At 50.4% G+C, this 17,891-nt stretch overlaps 1 protein-coding gene across 5 annotated transcripts in view; it reads left to right on the forward strand.

Moving 5' to 3' along the window:
• CACNA1D (calcium channel, voltage-dependent, L type, alpha 1D subunit) overlaps positions 1-17,891 on the forward strand; it is a 300,517-nt gene that overhangs the window by 213,951 nt on the left and 68,675 nt on the right. For 4 of the 5 annotated variants that reach the window (XM_005870306.2, XM_005870304.2, XM_005870303.2 and 1 more), the window contains 10 exons: positions 2,306-2,466; positions 3,570-3,795; positions 3,909-4,116; positions 7,256-7,376; positions 9,320-9,434; positions 9,940-10,009; positions 10,763-10,829; positions 11,515-11,668; positions 13,609-13,738; positions 16,829-16,888. In XM_005870306.2, coding sequence (XP_005870368.1) covers positions 2,306-2,466; positions 3,570-3,795; positions 3,909-4,116; positions 7,256-7,376; positions 9,320-9,434; positions 9,940-10,009; positions 10,763-10,829; positions 11,515-11,668; positions 13,609-13,738; positions 16,829-16,888 — 1,312 coding nt within the window. The remainder of the gene's footprint in view (positions 1-2,305; positions 2,467-3,569; positions 3,796-3,908; positions 4,117-7,255; positions 7,377-9,319; positions 9,435-9,939; positions 10,010-10,762; positions 10,830-11,514; positions 11,669-13,608; positions 13,739-16,828; positions 16,889-17,891) is intronic. The other variant, XM_014542942.1, reaches the window with a different exon arrangement.

Here is a 17,891-nt window from a genome sequence, read left to right on the forward strand (position 1 = left end):
AGGAATAGGCCTGAGGAAGCCCTATTCTTGCAGGAATCTTCCTGCAACGGGCCTCTAGTAATAAATAATACAAGAAGAAACTGTGTTTTGAGTACTCACAATTGTAAACCTGCTTTTGCCCCACCCTGTGTTGCATAATTCTATTTATAGGACATTCTGGATAAAGCAAATAAATAGGAACAAAAAACATCTCAGTAGTTGTCAGGGGCTGTGGTGAGGAGAGGCGATTGACCACAAGGGCCATGAAGGAACTCTGAGTGATGGAAACAGTCTATGTCTTAATTGTGGTGGTGGTCACAAACAGTATACCTAAAAAGAGTAAATTTTATCATCTAAATTATATCTCAGTAAATCGGACTTTAAAAATAACGTGAAAAGCCTTCCCATGACTCCCTGTTGCCAGGGGGCAGGCAAATTCCTTCATAATTTGGCCCGTGGCTCAGCATCTGACCTCATCTTTTGATCCTTCTTGCTCCCCACTGCTCTCAGTTTTCAAACATACCACACACGCTGTTTCTTCTTACCTAAGTCCCTTTGGTCCTGCAGTTTCCTCTGAGTGGAGTGCCCTTCCCCCTGCCCCCTGGCCAACTCCTTCTCAGCCCTGGAGAGGGGAATCTGTTTTCCAGTGAAGACTGTCCTGACTCTTACAAAGCATTTGCAGCCCTGGCCAGTTGCTCAGTGGGTAGAGCGTAGGCCCACAGATAGAAGGGTCTCAGGTTTGATTCCCAGCCTTGGTTGGGTGCGTGTGGGAGGCAGCCAATCAATGCCTGCCTCTCTCTCTCTCTCTCTCTCTCTCTCTCTCTCTCTCTGTCTGTCTCTGTCTCTCTCCCTCCCCCACTCCTCCCTCACTTCCACTCTCTTTAAAAATCGGTAGAAAAAATATCCTGGGATAAACATTTTTTTAAAAAGAGCATTTGCAGCTCTTTGCTCCTGTGCCTGGTGCCTTGGGAATAGCTCTTGGTGTGGATTTATAGTCTGTAACTCTGCGTACTTTACAAGGACAGCACAGGGGCCACGGGGCTGTGTCTTCCTCATCTCCATATGCCCAGTGCCTGGCACAGAGCCTGGGCACCCAGTGAGGAGCAAGACGGGGAGTGCTGCAGGGATTGAGGGGTGTGACGATCATGTCCCTGGGTTTGGGAGACACCTATGCCTTGTCCCTATGACAGACCCACCGAGGCTGGGTCCTCTTCAGACCAGTGCGCACCTTGCTTGTGTGGACTGGTTTGTGCACCACTGAGCATCTCGCCCCAGGGACAGTCCTTAGTGTCCCCTGCAGAATTTTTCTTAGCTGCTCCTCGTGTTTCCAGCTGCTACTGCCATTGGAAACCACACAGCAAGAGCAATAACAACATGCACCTTGTTTGTTCCAAGTCTTGCTGAAGAGTTAGCACAGATCTCTCTCTGCCTGGCCCCTGGGTTTCAGTGTTTTTAACAGAGCACAGCTGAGTCAGCCGCCTGCAGCCTGGGCACAGCCCGGAGAGTCCTCTGACTCAGCCCCCTGGGCACAGCCCACTTCACCAAGCCATCCTGAGGCGGGGAGTGTTTCCCATGGGGAGCAGGGTAATGGAGAGAATACCTCCCCTCATTACAAACCAGAACTGAAAGTCAGTGAAGGACATGCTACTTGTCTGTTGGGCTCGGCTCATTTTATTTGTACGAAAACATGATTCAATATTGGCTCTTCTCCTGAAGGTATATTTTGAGCATCACTAGTTAGAAAGGGCACCTGATGACTCAGTCTGAAGACTCATGTCCTACTCAGGCCCCAGAGAACTCTCCCAGAGTTAAGAAAGGATGGAAATTTCCCTGAAAGGAAAGCTGCAGTTTTGGAGCATTTCGTTGCCTGATCAATTTTGTATGATGATTGAGATGCTGGGAGAGATGTAATGATAAGCTAAGTGGCTCTCTGCACAACAGATCCCTGCGCCATATGGTGGGGATGTGCACTGCATACGTGTGCTACTCCGTTTTGCATCTGCACACGGATCTGTGAATATCTGGGTTTTCTAACTGGCTGGAGGACTGTGTAGGACGGCTTGTGGAGTCATGTAAAGCCATAGGAAGGAAACTGATAGCACAATCAAATCAAGAGATAATATTTTAAGAAGTTGTATGTGAAGATCAACATAATTTGTATTGCGAGGTCTGTTCCTTTCCTTGCCATTTGTTCTGTCTTTCCTTCCTGCACCCCCACCCCAATCTGGACCGCCAGCGTGGGAGACAGATGCTTTCCCAGTGATGTTTATTAGACACTCAGGTGCCGGATCTGTCACTCAGGGAGTAACGTCTGCTTCTCTTGCAGCCGCCGCTGGCGTCGCTGGAACCGATTCAGTCGCAGACGATGTAGGGCCGCCGTGAAGTCTGTCACGTTTTACTGGCTGGTTATTGTCCTGGTGTTTCTCAACACCTTAACCATTTCCTCCGAGCACTACAACCAGCCGGACTGGCTGACACAGGTCCAAGGTACAAGCAGAAGCTCTCCTCTTTTTGTTCTGAATGAGGGATTCCCGAGGCTGTCCATGCACGTTAGTCCTACCTGCTCGGTGTGTGACAGGTGCGGGAACGATTCGGTGCGCACTAATTGGAAGAATGTAGAACCGTCCAAACACAGGGTGCACCTGGCGTGGAGGTGCAGGTGATGGGCGCCAGGGCATGCCATCGTCTTCACCCTGTGACAACCTAGCATGGAGGAATCTGCCAGTGGGGAGGGTCCTCCCCGCTCCCCCGCCCCCACTAAGGGGAAGCTTTATTTTCCCTTCTGGTATTCTGGGCAAGTGGTGATGTTCCCCCGCCCCGAACGCCCCAGCCATGTGGTGTGGGAGTTCGTCCCCAGAGACAGTCCATTCTGAGTGTGGCAGTTTTGAGCCATCAAGAAGGCCTGTCTTACATCAAGTTAAATCTGTTTCCGTCCAACTCCCCAGCCTGCTGGGAGGTGTTTTCTGCTGTTAGAAATGACCTGGATAGGCAACTGCTTCTTCTCTCGTGGTGCTGTAGCACGACCAAGAGCTTTTGTGACTGATAGGAGCAGGAAATACAATATGCTAGAGTCCAGTGGTCGGCAAACTCATTAGTCAACAGAGCCAAATATCAACAGTACAACCATTGAAATTTCTTTTGAGAGCCAAATTTTTTAAACTGAAACTATATAGGTAGGTACATTGTTATTAACTTAATTAGGGTACTCCTAAGGCTTAGGAAGAGCCACACTCAAGGGACCAAAGAGCCGCATGTGGCTCGAGAGCCGCAGTTTGCCGACCATGGTGCTGGACTGAATGGAGACCCATAGGCTCCGAGGGCTCAGAAGCATCGGAGGTGACGTGGAGAGTTGCCCCTCCCCATGGCATAGTCAGTGAGACTGAGGCCCAGAGAGACCTAGGGCCCCCTCCGGAGTCACACGTCTAGGTAGTGGCGGCAGCAGGACTGGAACCTGGCAGACAAGCAGACCATCGATGTTAGTGCCACGTCTCTGCAATGGAGGCAGTAGCGGAGAAGGGGGCATTCACAGCAGGGACCGGGGGAGGGGAGCAAAGGCGATCCCAAGGACACCCGCCCCTTTGTCTTTCCAGACATCGCGAACAAAGTCCTCCTGGCGCTGTTCACCTGCGAGATGCTGGTGAAGATGTACAGCCTGGGTCTCCAGGCGTACTTCGTCTCCCTCTTTAATCGCTTTGACTGCTTCGTGGTGTGTGGGGGCATCACGGAAACCATCTTGGTGGAGCTGGAAATCATGTCTCCCCTGGGCATCTCTGTGTTCCGCTGTGTGCGCCTCTTACGGATTTTCAAAGTGACCAGGTGAGGACGGGGGCACCTCGCTGCGGGTGTTCTCTGCGGGCCAGGCGGCGCGTCGCCGCCTCCCGTCAGGCGATGTCTGCGTTCTGGGCTCACACCCTCACCTTGACTTGCAGGCACTGGACATCCCTGAGCAACTTGGTGGCATCCTTGTTAAACTCCATGAAGTCCATCGCTTCGCTGTTGCTCCTGCTCTTCCTCTTCATCATCATCTTCTCCTTGCTCGGGATGCAGCTGTTTGGAGGCAAGTTTAATTTCGACGAGTCGCAGACCAAGCGGAGCACCTTTGACAATTTCCCTCAGGCGCTTCTCACGGTGTTCCAGGTGAGCCGCCCCCCACCGCTGCCCCTCCCTGCGAAGCCCATTATGAGGTGCCTCCTTGTCTGTCCACGACTCAGTGAGACAAAACGGTTCTGTTTCCATTAGTCGTCTCCACCCCAGTGATGGATGCTCTGCTACATTTTGTTCCATTTAAGCAATCTCTTTTGCATCTCAATCCTGCTCTCGATGGGATGTGATTTAATGTTTTTGCAAGGCCACAGACCTGGGGTGTCTGTGAGATCAGCTCTTTTCTGGTTCTGTGCTAGTTTTTGATCGAGGGCAAGTTTTGTAATTCTGGCTATAACAGATTTATGCAAAGAAATGACTTCCAAAGGCCTAATGTTGTGGTGTAGTCAGAGGAATCAGGGTGATAGAAGAGTTGTGGCAGCCTTCTGACCCTTTTCTGTCCTCCCTCGTGTGATGTAATGGGGACACACGGCCTCAGAGGGTGTCTGTGTGGTTGGGGCCCCTGCGAGCAACAAGGCTGAGGAGCAGGGGACAGGGTGAGGCAGCAGCAGCCTCGCCAGCCCTCCTGGCTCGAAGCCGAGTTGCTCTAAACTCCTCTTCATCTTCCTATGTTGTGAGCTGAAGCCCTTCCTTGGACAGAGCCTGGTCGATAAATTTAACAGTCCCGTCTGCCCTTGTGGCTTTTCACATGCAAGTCCAGGAGCTCTGGGCCCTGCTGGAGAGGCCGTGGGGCCGGCGGGAGGGGCAGTGGGCATGCGGGCCTGGGGCTCTCCCAGTGCTCAGCTCTGTGACCCTGGAAAGTCACTGTCCTTTTCTGAAAAGGAGAGAGAGAGAGAGAGAGAGAGAGAGAGAGAGAGAGAGAGACACTAGAGGGAATGATCTCTAAGATTCTTTCCCACTTGGCCACTGGAAGTGAGTGGGATTTCTGTCACTGCTATAGGCTGTGATAGAATTATACTTAATTTTTGAAAATTTTTTGAATTATACTTAATTTGGGGCCACTGATGAGTCACTGGTTTTTCTGATTTTTTTCAGAGAAGCCTGTGTGGTGGTTGTTTTGTAATACATGCATGTGGCACAAAATTCAAACATTGCAAAAGGATATAAAGTAACAATCAAGTCTCTTCAAAATAAAGTAACAATCCTGTCTCTTCCCTCCCTCCCCCCCCCCCCCCAAGCCAGCCGCCTTCTAGGAGACAACCACTGTTAAATAGCTTCTTGTGTATTCTTTAAGATATATTTGCTTAGATATAAGTCAGTTAACCTGCCTACCTGCCTCCAGGTGAATTCACACAGATGGTAGCTCATTCTACACCATTTTCCATCTTGCTTTTTATCACTTAAAGTGTCCTTAAGAACCTGCCTGATTGGCCCACAAAAGGTTGCCACCTCCTATTCCCTGCAGCGTAAATTCCTGGGTATGGGCGTGCATGATTCATGGAGCAGTCCCCTGCTGAGGAATATTTTATCGTCTCCAGTCTTGCCTCAGTGGGTGACCTTGAACATACGCCCTGGGGCACATGTGTGAGCAGATCTGTAGGAGACGTTCCCAGAGTCTGCCGGTTCAGAGGGTGTGTGCGCATGTGCAGCTTGGATGCTCTGGCCCAAGTATTCTCCTTGAGGGTGTGTTCGTTCATCCTCCAGGGATGGGGTGTGGGGGCTGCGCGTTGCCTCACTCCTTCGCACCCCACTGGAGGTGCTCAGGCTTTCAGATTGCGCCTGTCTGATTGGTGAACATGGTATTATCGGGAGTGAACTTGAATGTCTTTTCATGTGACTAAGGCCCACTTCTAATTCCTTTTCTGTGAATTGCTTTATCAAATCCCATTTGCCTATTTTCCTGTTTGGTGGTGACCACGACGGTTTTAATTTTGTAAGTATCTGGCCCAGATAGGTGATATAGGAGCGCTCTCTCTCTCTCTCTCTCTCTCTCTTTTTCTCTCTTTTTCTCTTTCTTTCTTTCTCCCTCACTGTCTCTTTTTCTTTTTGGAAGTTAGTGTATTTTTAAATTGCTGTTAATATTCATCTGGTTCTATTTCATGATGGATTGAATTACCAAGTATCATCATAGAGAAGATTATATTTGAAATTCAGGTAGTTATTAGTACCTACTCACGAGGTAGTTTGTAAATTTACGTAAGATACTTAGGGAATTCTCTGCTTATAAAAATTCATAGCTATAGTTTTCCATTTCCACACTTGGTTAACTATGTGGAATACTAGGCAGCAGTTAAAAAGAATGAAATGAGCCCTGGCCGGTGGCTCAGTTGGTTGGAGCATCATCCTGTGCACCAGAAAGATTTCGGGTTTGATTCCTGGTCAGGGCACATACCTAGGTTTGTGGGTTCAGTCCCCAGTTGGGGCATGTGTGGGAGGCAACCAATCAATGTTTCTCTCTCACATCAATATTTCTTTCTCTCTTTCCCTTCCTCTCTCTCTAAAATCAATGAAAACATATCCTTGGGTGAGGATTAAAAAAAAATTTTTTTTAAAGAATGAAATGAAGCTGTTAACACAGTGTCTCCAGAGTATACTGTTGAGGGGGGCGGGGGGGGGTAAGGCAAATTGCAGAAAATTCATACAGTATATGATACCCTTTATGTCTAATAAATCAGAGAAGCCCCCAATGGCCCATTTCCTCTGAGTGTGCATATGAGTTTAAATCCACAATAAAAGTCCCGGAGAGAGACACCCCAATAGCATGCTCTCTGGACTGAGGCGTCATCCCAGGGTACAAAGTGTTATATGTAATGTTATTTTCACTAGAACGATTAACTCATCTATTGGTGTAATTTAAAATAATGGGTTTTTTTGCCTTAACCGGTTTGGCTCAGTGGATAGAGCGTCAGCCTGCGGACTGAAGGGTCCCAGGTTCGATTCCTGTCAAGGGTATGTACCTTGGTTGTGGGCACATCCCCAGTGGGGGGTGTGCAGGAAGCAGCTTATCAATGTTTCTAACTCTCTATCCCTCTCCCTTCCTCTCTGTAAAAAATAAATAAAAAATATTTTTTTAAAATAATAATGTTTTGTAAACTCTGCGGGAAAGCAGGTGGGTTTGTTCAGTGCAGACCGGACTGTGAAAGGCAGCGTAAACCAGATGTAGGCAGCCACCACGGAGCTCTGGAGACACCTGGGAATTGTGGGTCCACCGACTGATCAAGTTTTGGCTTCTTAGATTCTGACAGGCGAAGACTGGAATGCTGTGATGTATGACGGCATCATGGCGTATGGGGGCCCGTCATCTTCGGGGATGATCGTCTGCATCTACTTCATCATCCTCTTCATTTGTGGGAACTGTATCCTTTCGCTGGCCAGGATGTTGCTGTTGCCCCCTCTTGTTTGGTTTCTCCCTCTGACTCTCCCCATGGTGGCGTGGTGGCCGTTGTGATGGGGAGGTGAATGCCCTTACCCTGTTCTATCTGCTCTCCTTCACCGTTGCTGGGTCAGCAGAGGAGAGGCAGGGTCCCAGTGAGGCCCTGCAGGATGAGAGCAGGCTCGGAGGAGGGAGTCAGAGACAGTGCCTGGGCTGCAGCAGTGGTCGGCCCTCGAGGTGTCGCATCTCCTGTGCAGGTCCCATGGGATAGCTCAGGGCAAGGCCAGGTGGCTCTCCGTGCCATCATCCTTGGGAGGCTGGGGCACAGTTATATCTTCTTAAGACCCCTCATAACTGATGGGGACCCACCTTCAGTGGGCTGAGCTAAGCTCCCCTGAACCTAACTTCACTTTGCTGACCTGTATATCCTTGAAAGTCAAATATCCATTGGCTGGTTGCTGTATCATGCTGTGTAACTTCTCCAATGTGTTTATTCCTTCTCCCTGCCAAGAGGTACTCTCTAACCCCAGGCTTCTGGAAACTCAGGTCTCCCTTTACCTTGATTGGCACCTTCATGACCCCATCACCTTTGCTTGTGTCTGCTGTATCTCTCCGTCCTCCCTGCGCAGCACAAGACCTGGCTTGCAGAGCCCCTCAATAAATGCTTGGCGGAAGAGCTGTTGTACAAACATGTGAATACCACCTCAGGCTCCCAGAGGCTCTGTGTAAAAAATAGCCTAGGATCTCGAAGGCGGTTCGAAGTCTTAATATAATTCACTCACGTTCCTGCCCTCTTGAACGACTTGACTCGATTCGTTGAGCACGAAATCCCCTGGAAGCTGTCTCATCATCGGTCCCTGTTAGGTGATGTTTGCATGTTCGGCACCCACCGGAGACCTCAGACTGCAAGGGCACGTGAGCGGTGTGTGCTGCTCCCGTCTCAGGCCCCGGCTCCCGCCTGCAGAGGGCTGTGCTCAGCCTGAGACGCTTCGTCAGGGGAGGGAGCCGCCTTCACTTCCTGCCCTCTCATCTGCTTCTCAATAACAGACTTACCAGCTAGCAAATAAGAAACAGGCATCTTCTGGTTTGGAAACCTTGTTCCGAATTTTTTTTTTAATCGTTTATGGAAACCACACATACGTTATAGTAAAAGCCAAAAACCTTATAACTTGTTCAAATACCTAACTTTTTACTATTTGAAAACAAAATCCAACCACCGTAGTCAACGACTTAGCCACAGTGGGCCTATTCAAAAGAATAGCCCAGCACATCCGGCAGTGAGTCAGACGTGTGGTGGTCAGGGGATGTGCAGTGAATGAATGAATGAATGAATGAATGAATGAAAGAGGTGTTTGCACACCCTGGAGGCCGTTTCCAATGAGAAAAGCTCAGACTGCCTTGTGCAATGGGATCCTCATTTGCATAATGTGTTGTCTTTGAAGGGGTCTATTTTGGAAAGCATGCCCAAAATATATATGCGTTATGGGTGTGTGTATTTTAAATGAAACAAAACAAAATGCATAAAGCAAACTTGCAACATGAAAAAGACCCTCTGTGTTTATGTTATAGATTGTCTTATGCAATGTGTCTCTTAGCTGTAGATACCTAGGTGTGTAGAGGCACACACGTGCATGCGCAAGCACACGTATGCACATGCATGAAAGGAAATGTTGACGTTTGTAGGTTTTCACGCAGTTTAGTGAATCTTAATTTTGCTTCTATCCAGACTATCTTCTCCACTTTTCTAGTTTTATAAAAGAAAACAACAACAAAGACACACAGCTCTGGTCCTCTGGCTTTACAAGTGAACATGGCACTAGGGGACAGTGTCCCGTTACCGGCCTCCTGGAGTGCACAGGGGATGCGACGTTTCTATTGTTGACCATGCATCAGAAAGGTGTTATACCCTTAAAACGTTCAAATTAGATATCCTACTGAATGTCTTCTTGGCCATCGCTGTAGACAATTTGGCTGATGCTGAAAGTTTGAATACTGCTCAGAAAGAGGAAGCTGAAGAAAAGGAAAGGAAAAAGATTGCCAGGTAACCCTGTTTTCACCTAAGTTGCTGCTGGGGAGCCAGCTGCAGGTGAGGCCTGGTGGAGCCACACAGACTCCACAGCAGCCGCGACCCCACGTTGCTGCTCAGTGGTGATCGTGGATGGCCACGTGGGGCCGGCCCAAAAGGCTGGAATCTGGGGCAGAGCCCGGGCTCTTGGCTCGCATTCCCTCAGAGCTGAGAGTGGGAGTCACTGTCCCCATGCCTAACGAATCGCTGCGGTTAATTTTGGCACCATAAAATAAATGATGCATTCAATGCTGATTAGCTTTTGGATGAGAATTCTAATAAGATGACCCGTGAAATGAATCCAGTGCCCTGAGTGAGCAGGAAGCTCTGAGTGTGGGTTGTGCTGTGTTCTGGCTGGTAGGGTGGTTTCCAATGAGATGCTGTCCTTCCTGGGCCACTGCTGATGCAGAGCCCTGGTGAGGGTTTTTATTCGCAGCAACATAGTTACTTGGTTTCTTGGGTTCTGTCCTCTCCTCTGTAGAAAAGAAAGCCTGGAAAATAAAAAGAACCACAAGCCGGAAGTCAATCAGATAGCCAACAGTGACAACAAGGTACATGATCTGAAATGCTCCCCCGCTTTCTATTTCAAAATGATTCACCACAACTGTGCACTTTCCACCGTGAGAGTGTGCTGTGTGATATTTCAGTGAGTATGGCACACTCTTGTAGAGGCTGGCCTCCGGGGGTTCTGAGTGAATTTAGGCACTTCACTGGTTATTAGCCAGTATTTACCAGAGAACCAGTGTGTTAGATGTTTGACTGGTCTGACCACTTATTTTCCTTTATTGGGCTTGTGCAATCAGACCTGACCTGTGAGTGTCTTCTCAGTGGGGATTGAAATCCAGGGCTGTGAATGGGTATCTGCCCGAGGAGACCGCAGGGCGAGGGCCTGTGGGCTCTGGCCTGTTCTGTGAAACCCCGTCCCACGGATGACAGCTCTGGGCTTTTCATTCACTTGGTTGTCTGTTCATTGAATCAGTAAATACTTTTTGTACAGTTGCCATGTGTCAGAGACTGAGGATTGAGACTGAACAAGACCAACAAGTTCCCTAGCTGCATGGCGCTCACTGTCAGTATGTGATGCTGCTGGGCGCTGTGACCACAGCTGGGAGGGTGTCGCCTCATCTGCCCTCAGACCTCGGTCTCCACAGGGTCACTGCCTGGGCATCTGCTGCCCTTGCACACTCACGCCCGTCACACTCTGAAGGGACTCTTCTGGCCCATTCTGAGTGGCAGAGTTGAGTCCTCACTGTGGCATTTAAATCAGAATCTCCCCTCCTCCCAAGATCTCTCTGTCATCCTAGGTCATAATTGATGAGTACCAAGAAGAGGATGAGGACAAGGACCCCTACCCACCCTGCGATGTGCCAGGTATGGTGGCGGGCTTGGCCACCACTCTATGATCAGCGGCTGCCTCTGCGGCTGCTAGCCCAGCTGGGTGCACACTGGGCCGCCGGGGTCGCCGAGGCCATGAGTCCAGTCCCCTGCTTTCTCTAGGTCACAGGCAGCTTACATAACCCACATTCCAGGTGCTGGGAGAGAAAGTATAGGTGGATCAGGATAACCCCAGCCTTTGCTGGGAGATCTCTCTAGGGACAACCAATAATTACAACTCACCTGACACTTTCCCATTTGACCGGTGCCTTTATTGGCTGATGTAGGAGGGACTGTGGCGGTAGAGGAGCTTGGGAAACTGATCATGTGTGACTTGAAGTCCACACAGTGTTTTGGGCCGAAGCTGAGCAAGGAGGTCACTGGGGACACAGCTGTGCTGGGGGATGGCCGTGGGAATCACATGGTTGCCGCCTCTTACCTGCGCTCAGATCTTCAACTGCTGGGCACCTCAGCCCCACAACTACACACACTCACGTGCAGGCAAGCTGCTCAGTTCCCGCCTCACCCCTGACACACACACAGCCCATAGTCTAAAGGGTTTTGATTCTTGTAAGCTGATAGGTGTTGTTGAAGTTTAAGCTAAATTTCCATGTGACATTGAGAATGATTAGAACTCAAATTCAGCCTTTGTTTCATGCCTATAAAAGTGTCTCCTTTAAAGTAGGGGAAGAGGAAGAGGAGGAGGAGGAGGAGGAGGATGAACCCGAGGTCCCGGCTGGCCCCCGTCCTCGCAGAATCTCGGAGCTGAACATGAAAGAGAAAATCGTCCCCATTCCGGAAGGGAGCGCTTTCTTCATTCTTAGCAAGACCAACCCGTAAGTGCCCCCTCTCCAGTCACATCCCTGTAGCCCTCCAGGTTGCATGATGGGGAGGGTGGCTGGGGACGGGGAGGCTCCTTTCTGCACCTGAACATGGGAGCCCACCCCCCAGGCTCCAACCCCTCCCCAGCCCCAGCCTTTGTCCTCTGCTCATCCCTTCCTAGCCTTGCTTTCCTGGATGTAGGGGCTGCAGGGGTGTGGCCCGGGCTGGGAGGAGCCTAATCCAGATTCTCCTCCCCTTCACCCCTGAGCTGGGCTCCGCAGTGGTGAAATAGCTGCCTCTCCTTCGGAGCCCACGGCTCTGGCCTTCCCTGGGTGGTCACCTGTGACGTCCAAAGGACGCTTTCTTCACCGCTGGGTCTTCTGTTAGGATGCCTCGGGTGATGGAGATTTTGTCACTGACTTCTGCCCAGCGTCTTCATCCTGAGATCTAGTCCAGCTGATCACTTTTCCCTGTTGAGTTTTCTGGCAATAAATAATATTGCTCAGTGGTATCTTATAGGTTGGGCTAGTTGGTTCAGCTCTATGACATCCTGCTTAACATGGCATTGCTCATGTTAGCACGACAAGGTGCTCACCAGGAGCATGGCCCTTGCTCACAGGTACGGGAAGAGGAAGGTGCTTCTTTACTGGCTGGGTTCTGGGTTTTCCGTTATCCTGGACCGAGGGAAATGCCAGAGGGAATAGATGGCTCCTGGAGGTTCTAGAATCGCAGGAGCAGTTCCTGGCTGTCAGAGAAGAACTCTGTGGTTCTTAGGCCCCGGGAGACACGGGGGAAGCAAGGCCGGCTGTGGTCCTGAGAGACTTGCAGATTTGATGATAGCTTTTCCACTCATCACTGTTGAGAGTTTGGGCATCCCTGACGTTACTGACACCCATAGCCCACTGTCTACCTATATTGAAGGACAAATTGATTGCCTGCCCTCAGCCCTGGGCCGCCTTCCCCAGACTCAGTTGCTATCAGCTTGCACTGATGGTCCAGGGCACATTTCAGCCTTAACCAGCCCCAAAGGGAGGATCTGAAGCAAGGAGTCACTTTTCCTATAGAGTTGACTTCAGTTTTAAAAGTGAAAAAAATCTTTCCAAAGGAAAACCTACATGTATTCTATAGGCCAAAAAAAATCTTTAAATTCTAAAGTCAAGTGTTGGGGTGAAGGGTAGTCAGGCACTGACTAGCTCCCGGACGTCAGGGGCTGTAGGGAGCTCCGATGGCCACGGAGCCCTTGTGGGGGTGAGGGCCGGACGGGGGCGCTCGGCACATGTTGCCCTCCCGGCTTCATGGGACTCTGATGCCCTATGGCAGGTACACTAAGATCCTCGTGAGGTTCTTGCGTGTTGATGTAACTCTCACTTCCGTTCTCAGGAGTGCTCATTATGGGTCAACTCCAAATAATAATAATAATAATAATATTAATAATAATAATGCAGCCCTATGACTGAATCTCCACGTAACAGGGCATTTACCAAGCCTCCCTCACTGCAGCCTATGTTAGCACAGCCCCACTGCAGTATGAGAAAGGGATCGCTCCTCCCATTCGTTGCGAGCTGCTGCGATGATGAGCTCCCACCTCAGTCTCCCTTCTCGGTCGGGAAAGTAAGCGCCAGGCTTCATGTTGTAGCAGGAAACGTCACCGTCAGCCCGGGATGGAAATCCTAAGACAGTTCTTTCACGGGCTTAAGCCTCAGTTTCTTCTCCTTCAGCAGGTGGCAGTCCCCACGTTGAAGGACTCTGAATGGTGTCCGTGAGCTCCCACACGGAGCCGCACCCAGGCCCGCAGGGTCTGCCGTGCAGGGGTTTCGAGGGGCGACGGTCAGGTGGTTCTGGTCTGCTGGGTGGGTGTGGGCGGCACAGCGACGGCCGCCCCTGCCTGACCCGGGCCAGCATGTGGGGCAGGGGGGCTGGCTGGGCGAGGTCCATGCACCGGCTCTCCCCACAGCATCCGCGTGGGCTGCCACAAGCTCATCAACCACCACGTCTTCACCAACCTCATCCTTGTCTTCATCATGCTGAGCAGCGCGTCCCTGGCCGCTGAGGACCCCATCCGCAGCCACTCCTTCAGGAACACTGTAAGCCACCGAGCGGGTGAGGACAGGCGGGGGGGGGTCCTGGGTCGTCCCTGGCCTCTCCTGTTGCCCACGCAGAGCCTGGGAGGCCCGAGGGGCTAAAAGCTAGAGTAGGCATCACGTTCCCCTGCAGGCACTTCACGGTTCCCACTTGTAAGTACCAGCCAGGTTTTGCCTTATCAGGACAAAGCTTTCCTGAATCGTATACTTTAAACTTCATTTTAAATCACTTGTAGTGTATTCAGGGACCCCGCTTCTCTTCCTCTTCATTCCTGGCCGCCAGTATTCTGGTCCCTCTTTCCTCCCACGGCCCAGTTCTCATCCATGCTGTTTGGATGCTTCTGCCGAGTGGAAGACCCAGCAGGAGGGAAAGTAAAACTGAGACGAAGTGTGAGGCATGCCCAGGAGCTTCCGGAGGGCTGGAGGGGAAGACTTCGGCCCCACAGGGATGGACAGTCACAAAGCTACCTGGCTCCGTCACTGGGAGAAACTCAAGTCAGGGAGGTGATGCAGTGTGGAGTTGAGTGGTTCTGTGAGAGGAAGGTGGGGCAGAGGCTGTTTTATGAAGAAAACTAGTGGAGGGTTAAGTTTTCTATTAACCAGTTTCATAGCGTAGGAGTGGCACCTTGCCCTGCGGATGCTGGACAGCATGGTGCCCAGACAGTTCTTGCCTAAGAAGTTCCAGCTTAGCAGGCAGCGGGTTCTGCTGAACGTCCCAACATGAGACGGTTTGGAACCAGGACCTGCTGCCTCTCAGCCCTGATACTGCAGCGCAGTTTCAGATGGTAACTCAGAACCCTCCCAGGCGAGGGCGGCCGGCATGAGGCCATCAGGCGTCGCTGCCGTGCCTGCGTGGGACCTGTGTCTGCTCATGAGGTTTAGAGATTTGAGGATTAAGACCAGTCACCAGATCAGTGCCCCAGGATTTCGGTTGTGACCACCAACCCTCGTGCGGTCTTTCCATTTCCAGCCTCTCGGTTTGAAGCCTGGCAAACCCAGCCTATCAGACTGATAAACACACACTCTGACAGGAAGATAAAGAACTTTCCTCCAAGGCACGTGCTGGTGCTGATGTAACGATAACAGCCCCGAGCCTGTCTTAATCTCTACATGCAAATGGAACAAAGACCCGTGTCATTGAGTTCCATGATAAAAATGAGACCGAAGGGAAAAATACCATCACACGGCAGACTAGGTCTGGAGCTAGCCTGGAACACAGATTGACGGAGAATTAATTTACATCGGGGCCTCATAGTCTCATTTTTTATTGTAATTACTTGCCCATTACTTGCCCATGAGTTTACTCCCCTGCTGCTTCCCCCAAGAATGCTGTTTTTAAATAGATGTACATATGTGTATGTGCATTGCTTTTTAAAGCACAGTTGTTTTTTATAGTGGTAGCATTTAACATGAGGTCTACCCTTTTAACAACATTTCGAGTGTACAGACGGTATTTGTAGTGATGGGCATTGTGTGACGGGAGCTATGTCCATTGGACAGCTCCCCACGTCCCCTCCCCAGCCCCCGACCACCTCCATTCCACTTTCTGTCTGTGCATCTGACGACTTTATCTCATGTAATTGCGATCCTACAGTACTTTTTGTTTTGCTTTTGTACTCCGCTGAGTTATCAGTGAAAAGGAGAAAGGAGGCCGAGTGGATCTGAGAGCGCTGACCCTCAGGCGTGGGCAGCAGTGCTTTTCTTGGCCGCCCAGGTGCTGTCAGCAGTAAAGTCCTGCTGTGACCGTGGAGGGAAAGGAGGAGGAGGGGCAGAGGCCTGTAGTGGGTGAAATGCTTTGCATGGCTGGGCCAGAAACACGGATACGCAAAGTTTATATATTCAAAAATGGATGCCCTTTGGATAATGAATGCCCTCTGAGAAGAGAACTTAACCTCGAGCTGAGGAGAGCTGGCCTTTGGGGCAGAGGTCCTCACCTTATTGTAACAGAGAGCAAAGGCCTCCTTGGGGTGGACACTTCAGCAGCAGGGCCCGTGGCTCTCGGCTAGCATTCCGCAGGCCTCGCTCAATGCTCCGCAATGCCAGGACTGGCTTCGTGGCCCGGGCAGGCAGCCCTGTGCCCTCCCAAGTATCCTCATCTGTTAAAGGAAAGGAGTACCTGGCTTGTTACCAGACTCCCTTCCAACGCTGATCTGCTCAGTTCTTTCAACCTTAGACCACAGTTGTTGTGACAGTAAGTAGCTGAGACGGCTGCTTCTCCTGGTGGTCTCCACTGTCTCCTGGTGGCTGAGGTCCCCGCGAGCAGCCTTCCTTCAGTGGCAGTCAGACCTCTTGCTGCAGCCCACCTGCCCCTCTCTCCTCCCCCACGGTTCTGAGAAAGGCAGAGACCCCAGAGGGGCAAGCCGGTTGGAGAATAGACGGTATTCTCAGGAATACTGACAAAGTAGCCTGGACTGATGATTCGTTAACCGGGTCACCTGTTCTTCGGGTGGGCCCGGCGAGGTTAAAAAGCAGTGTTGGGAGACAGAGGGCTCGATGCAGAGTGAGCGAGGTGGTGAGTGAAACTTCCCTGAGGGCTTACCCAGCTCCACACATCGGGGTGCGGGGGGGGGTGTTCTTAACTCACTGAGGAAATGGGCTGGCATTGGAGGGGACTCGAGGAAGCTTCCAGCCCCTTTTGATGCCCCTTGCATCATTATTTACATTTCCCCACCAATCTAAAGCTCAGCTGGATGGCAACGTATTTCATTCAGCCATGGATGCAGTTAAAAATTCAAGATGTGTGTGAGGCTCTAATTTATCTGGTGCCACGAGTAATTTGTCAACGTGGTGCTCCGATGAGAAAGGGTTATTAATAAAGCACATTTAGAAACGAGTCTCTGTCTGAGACGTGAGACTGGGGAGGGTGGGCACGAGCGGCTGAGGAGGTAAGTAGTTCCAAGTGCTCTTGGTCCATCATCCAGAGGAGCAGTAACTGGCCCGGGTGGGGCGTTTGTGAGCATCTCTGCACTTACCTCCAGAGAGACAGGCTTGTCCCGGGAGGGCCTCCCACTGCAGGTGGGATTCCACCCGTGGGCGTATGGCTGTGGGGCCTGTCCGGGTGCCTTTCTCTCATTTCGTTGTTATGCCTTTCAGATACTGGGTTACTTTGACTATGCTTTCACAGCCATCTTTACTGTTGAAATCCTGTTAAAGGTAATGGCGTTTTCATTGATCCTCACATATTCTAGTGCAGCTGTAGCAATAATAGTTTCACTTCTCTGCTTGCTTTCCAGATGCTAGGTTATGCAGACTATGTCTTCACAGCTACTTTTGCGTTTGAGATTGTTTTGAAGGTAACAGGTTCCGCAGGGTGTGTGTAAGGGGCCTGCTCCTGCGTGTGACACACCGCAAAGCAGCGTAAAGTGCTTTGGACTATTTTTGTGTTTTTGTTTTTTGTTTTTTTGTCTGTGATCAAGTGTATACTTTTTATTTTTTTAATCAGAGGATTTTTTTTTCCTGAAACTTCAACCTGTTTTTGCTCTTTCCTTTTAATCCTTGATGCATGTAGGACTTACTGTGGCTTCATGATAGTGATTGGAAATGATGCTTTGTTCTTTTTTTATATCCTCTGAACTGTGTCAACTGATCACAGACACCTCACCATGTGTGAACTTTCTCCCACCCTTCCCGGCATCAGAGTCGGAGGAAATGCATTTATCCCATGAAGGGCATGGATCTCTTCTCGTTTCTTTGACTGAATTACGATCCAGTGGCCTAAAAATAGTAACAGCACTATTTTCTTGCAACAGGATTTGCAAGATAACTTGAATCTGTTTGTGTTAAGATATTTTCTATCTGTTTTAATGGATGGGCTTACATTTACACAGACAAAAGGAGCACCTTTTGGCCAGGGTGCCCTAAATGTACTGCCCATGCATGAGCTAACAGGTGCCATTGCTGCATGCGGTTCGTGTACTGAGAGTGAGAGCCGCCTGGGGAGCTCATTCCTGCGCACCCAGCGGCCTGGAGACCGACCGCAGAGAGCCCAGCACCCCCTGCCCCGACTCGCGAAGTGGTGCGGGTCCTAGCAGTCCTGGATAACGTGGCCTGTGACAACTGTCAGAGCAAATCATCTCCTCATGGGGCGATGAGCTGGGAAATGAGGAATTTTAACCACAGTTTTTCTTTAAACCATTTTGAGGTTTTTTTGTGGGTT

Source organism: Myotis brandtii, unplaced genomic scaffold (assembly GCF_000412655.1).
Source record: "Myotis brandtii unplaced genomic scaffold, ASM41265v1 scaffold316, whole genome shotgun sequence".
Lineage (NCBI taxonomy): Eukaryota > Metazoa > Chordata > Mammalia > Chiroptera > Vespertilionidae > Myotis > Myotis brandtii.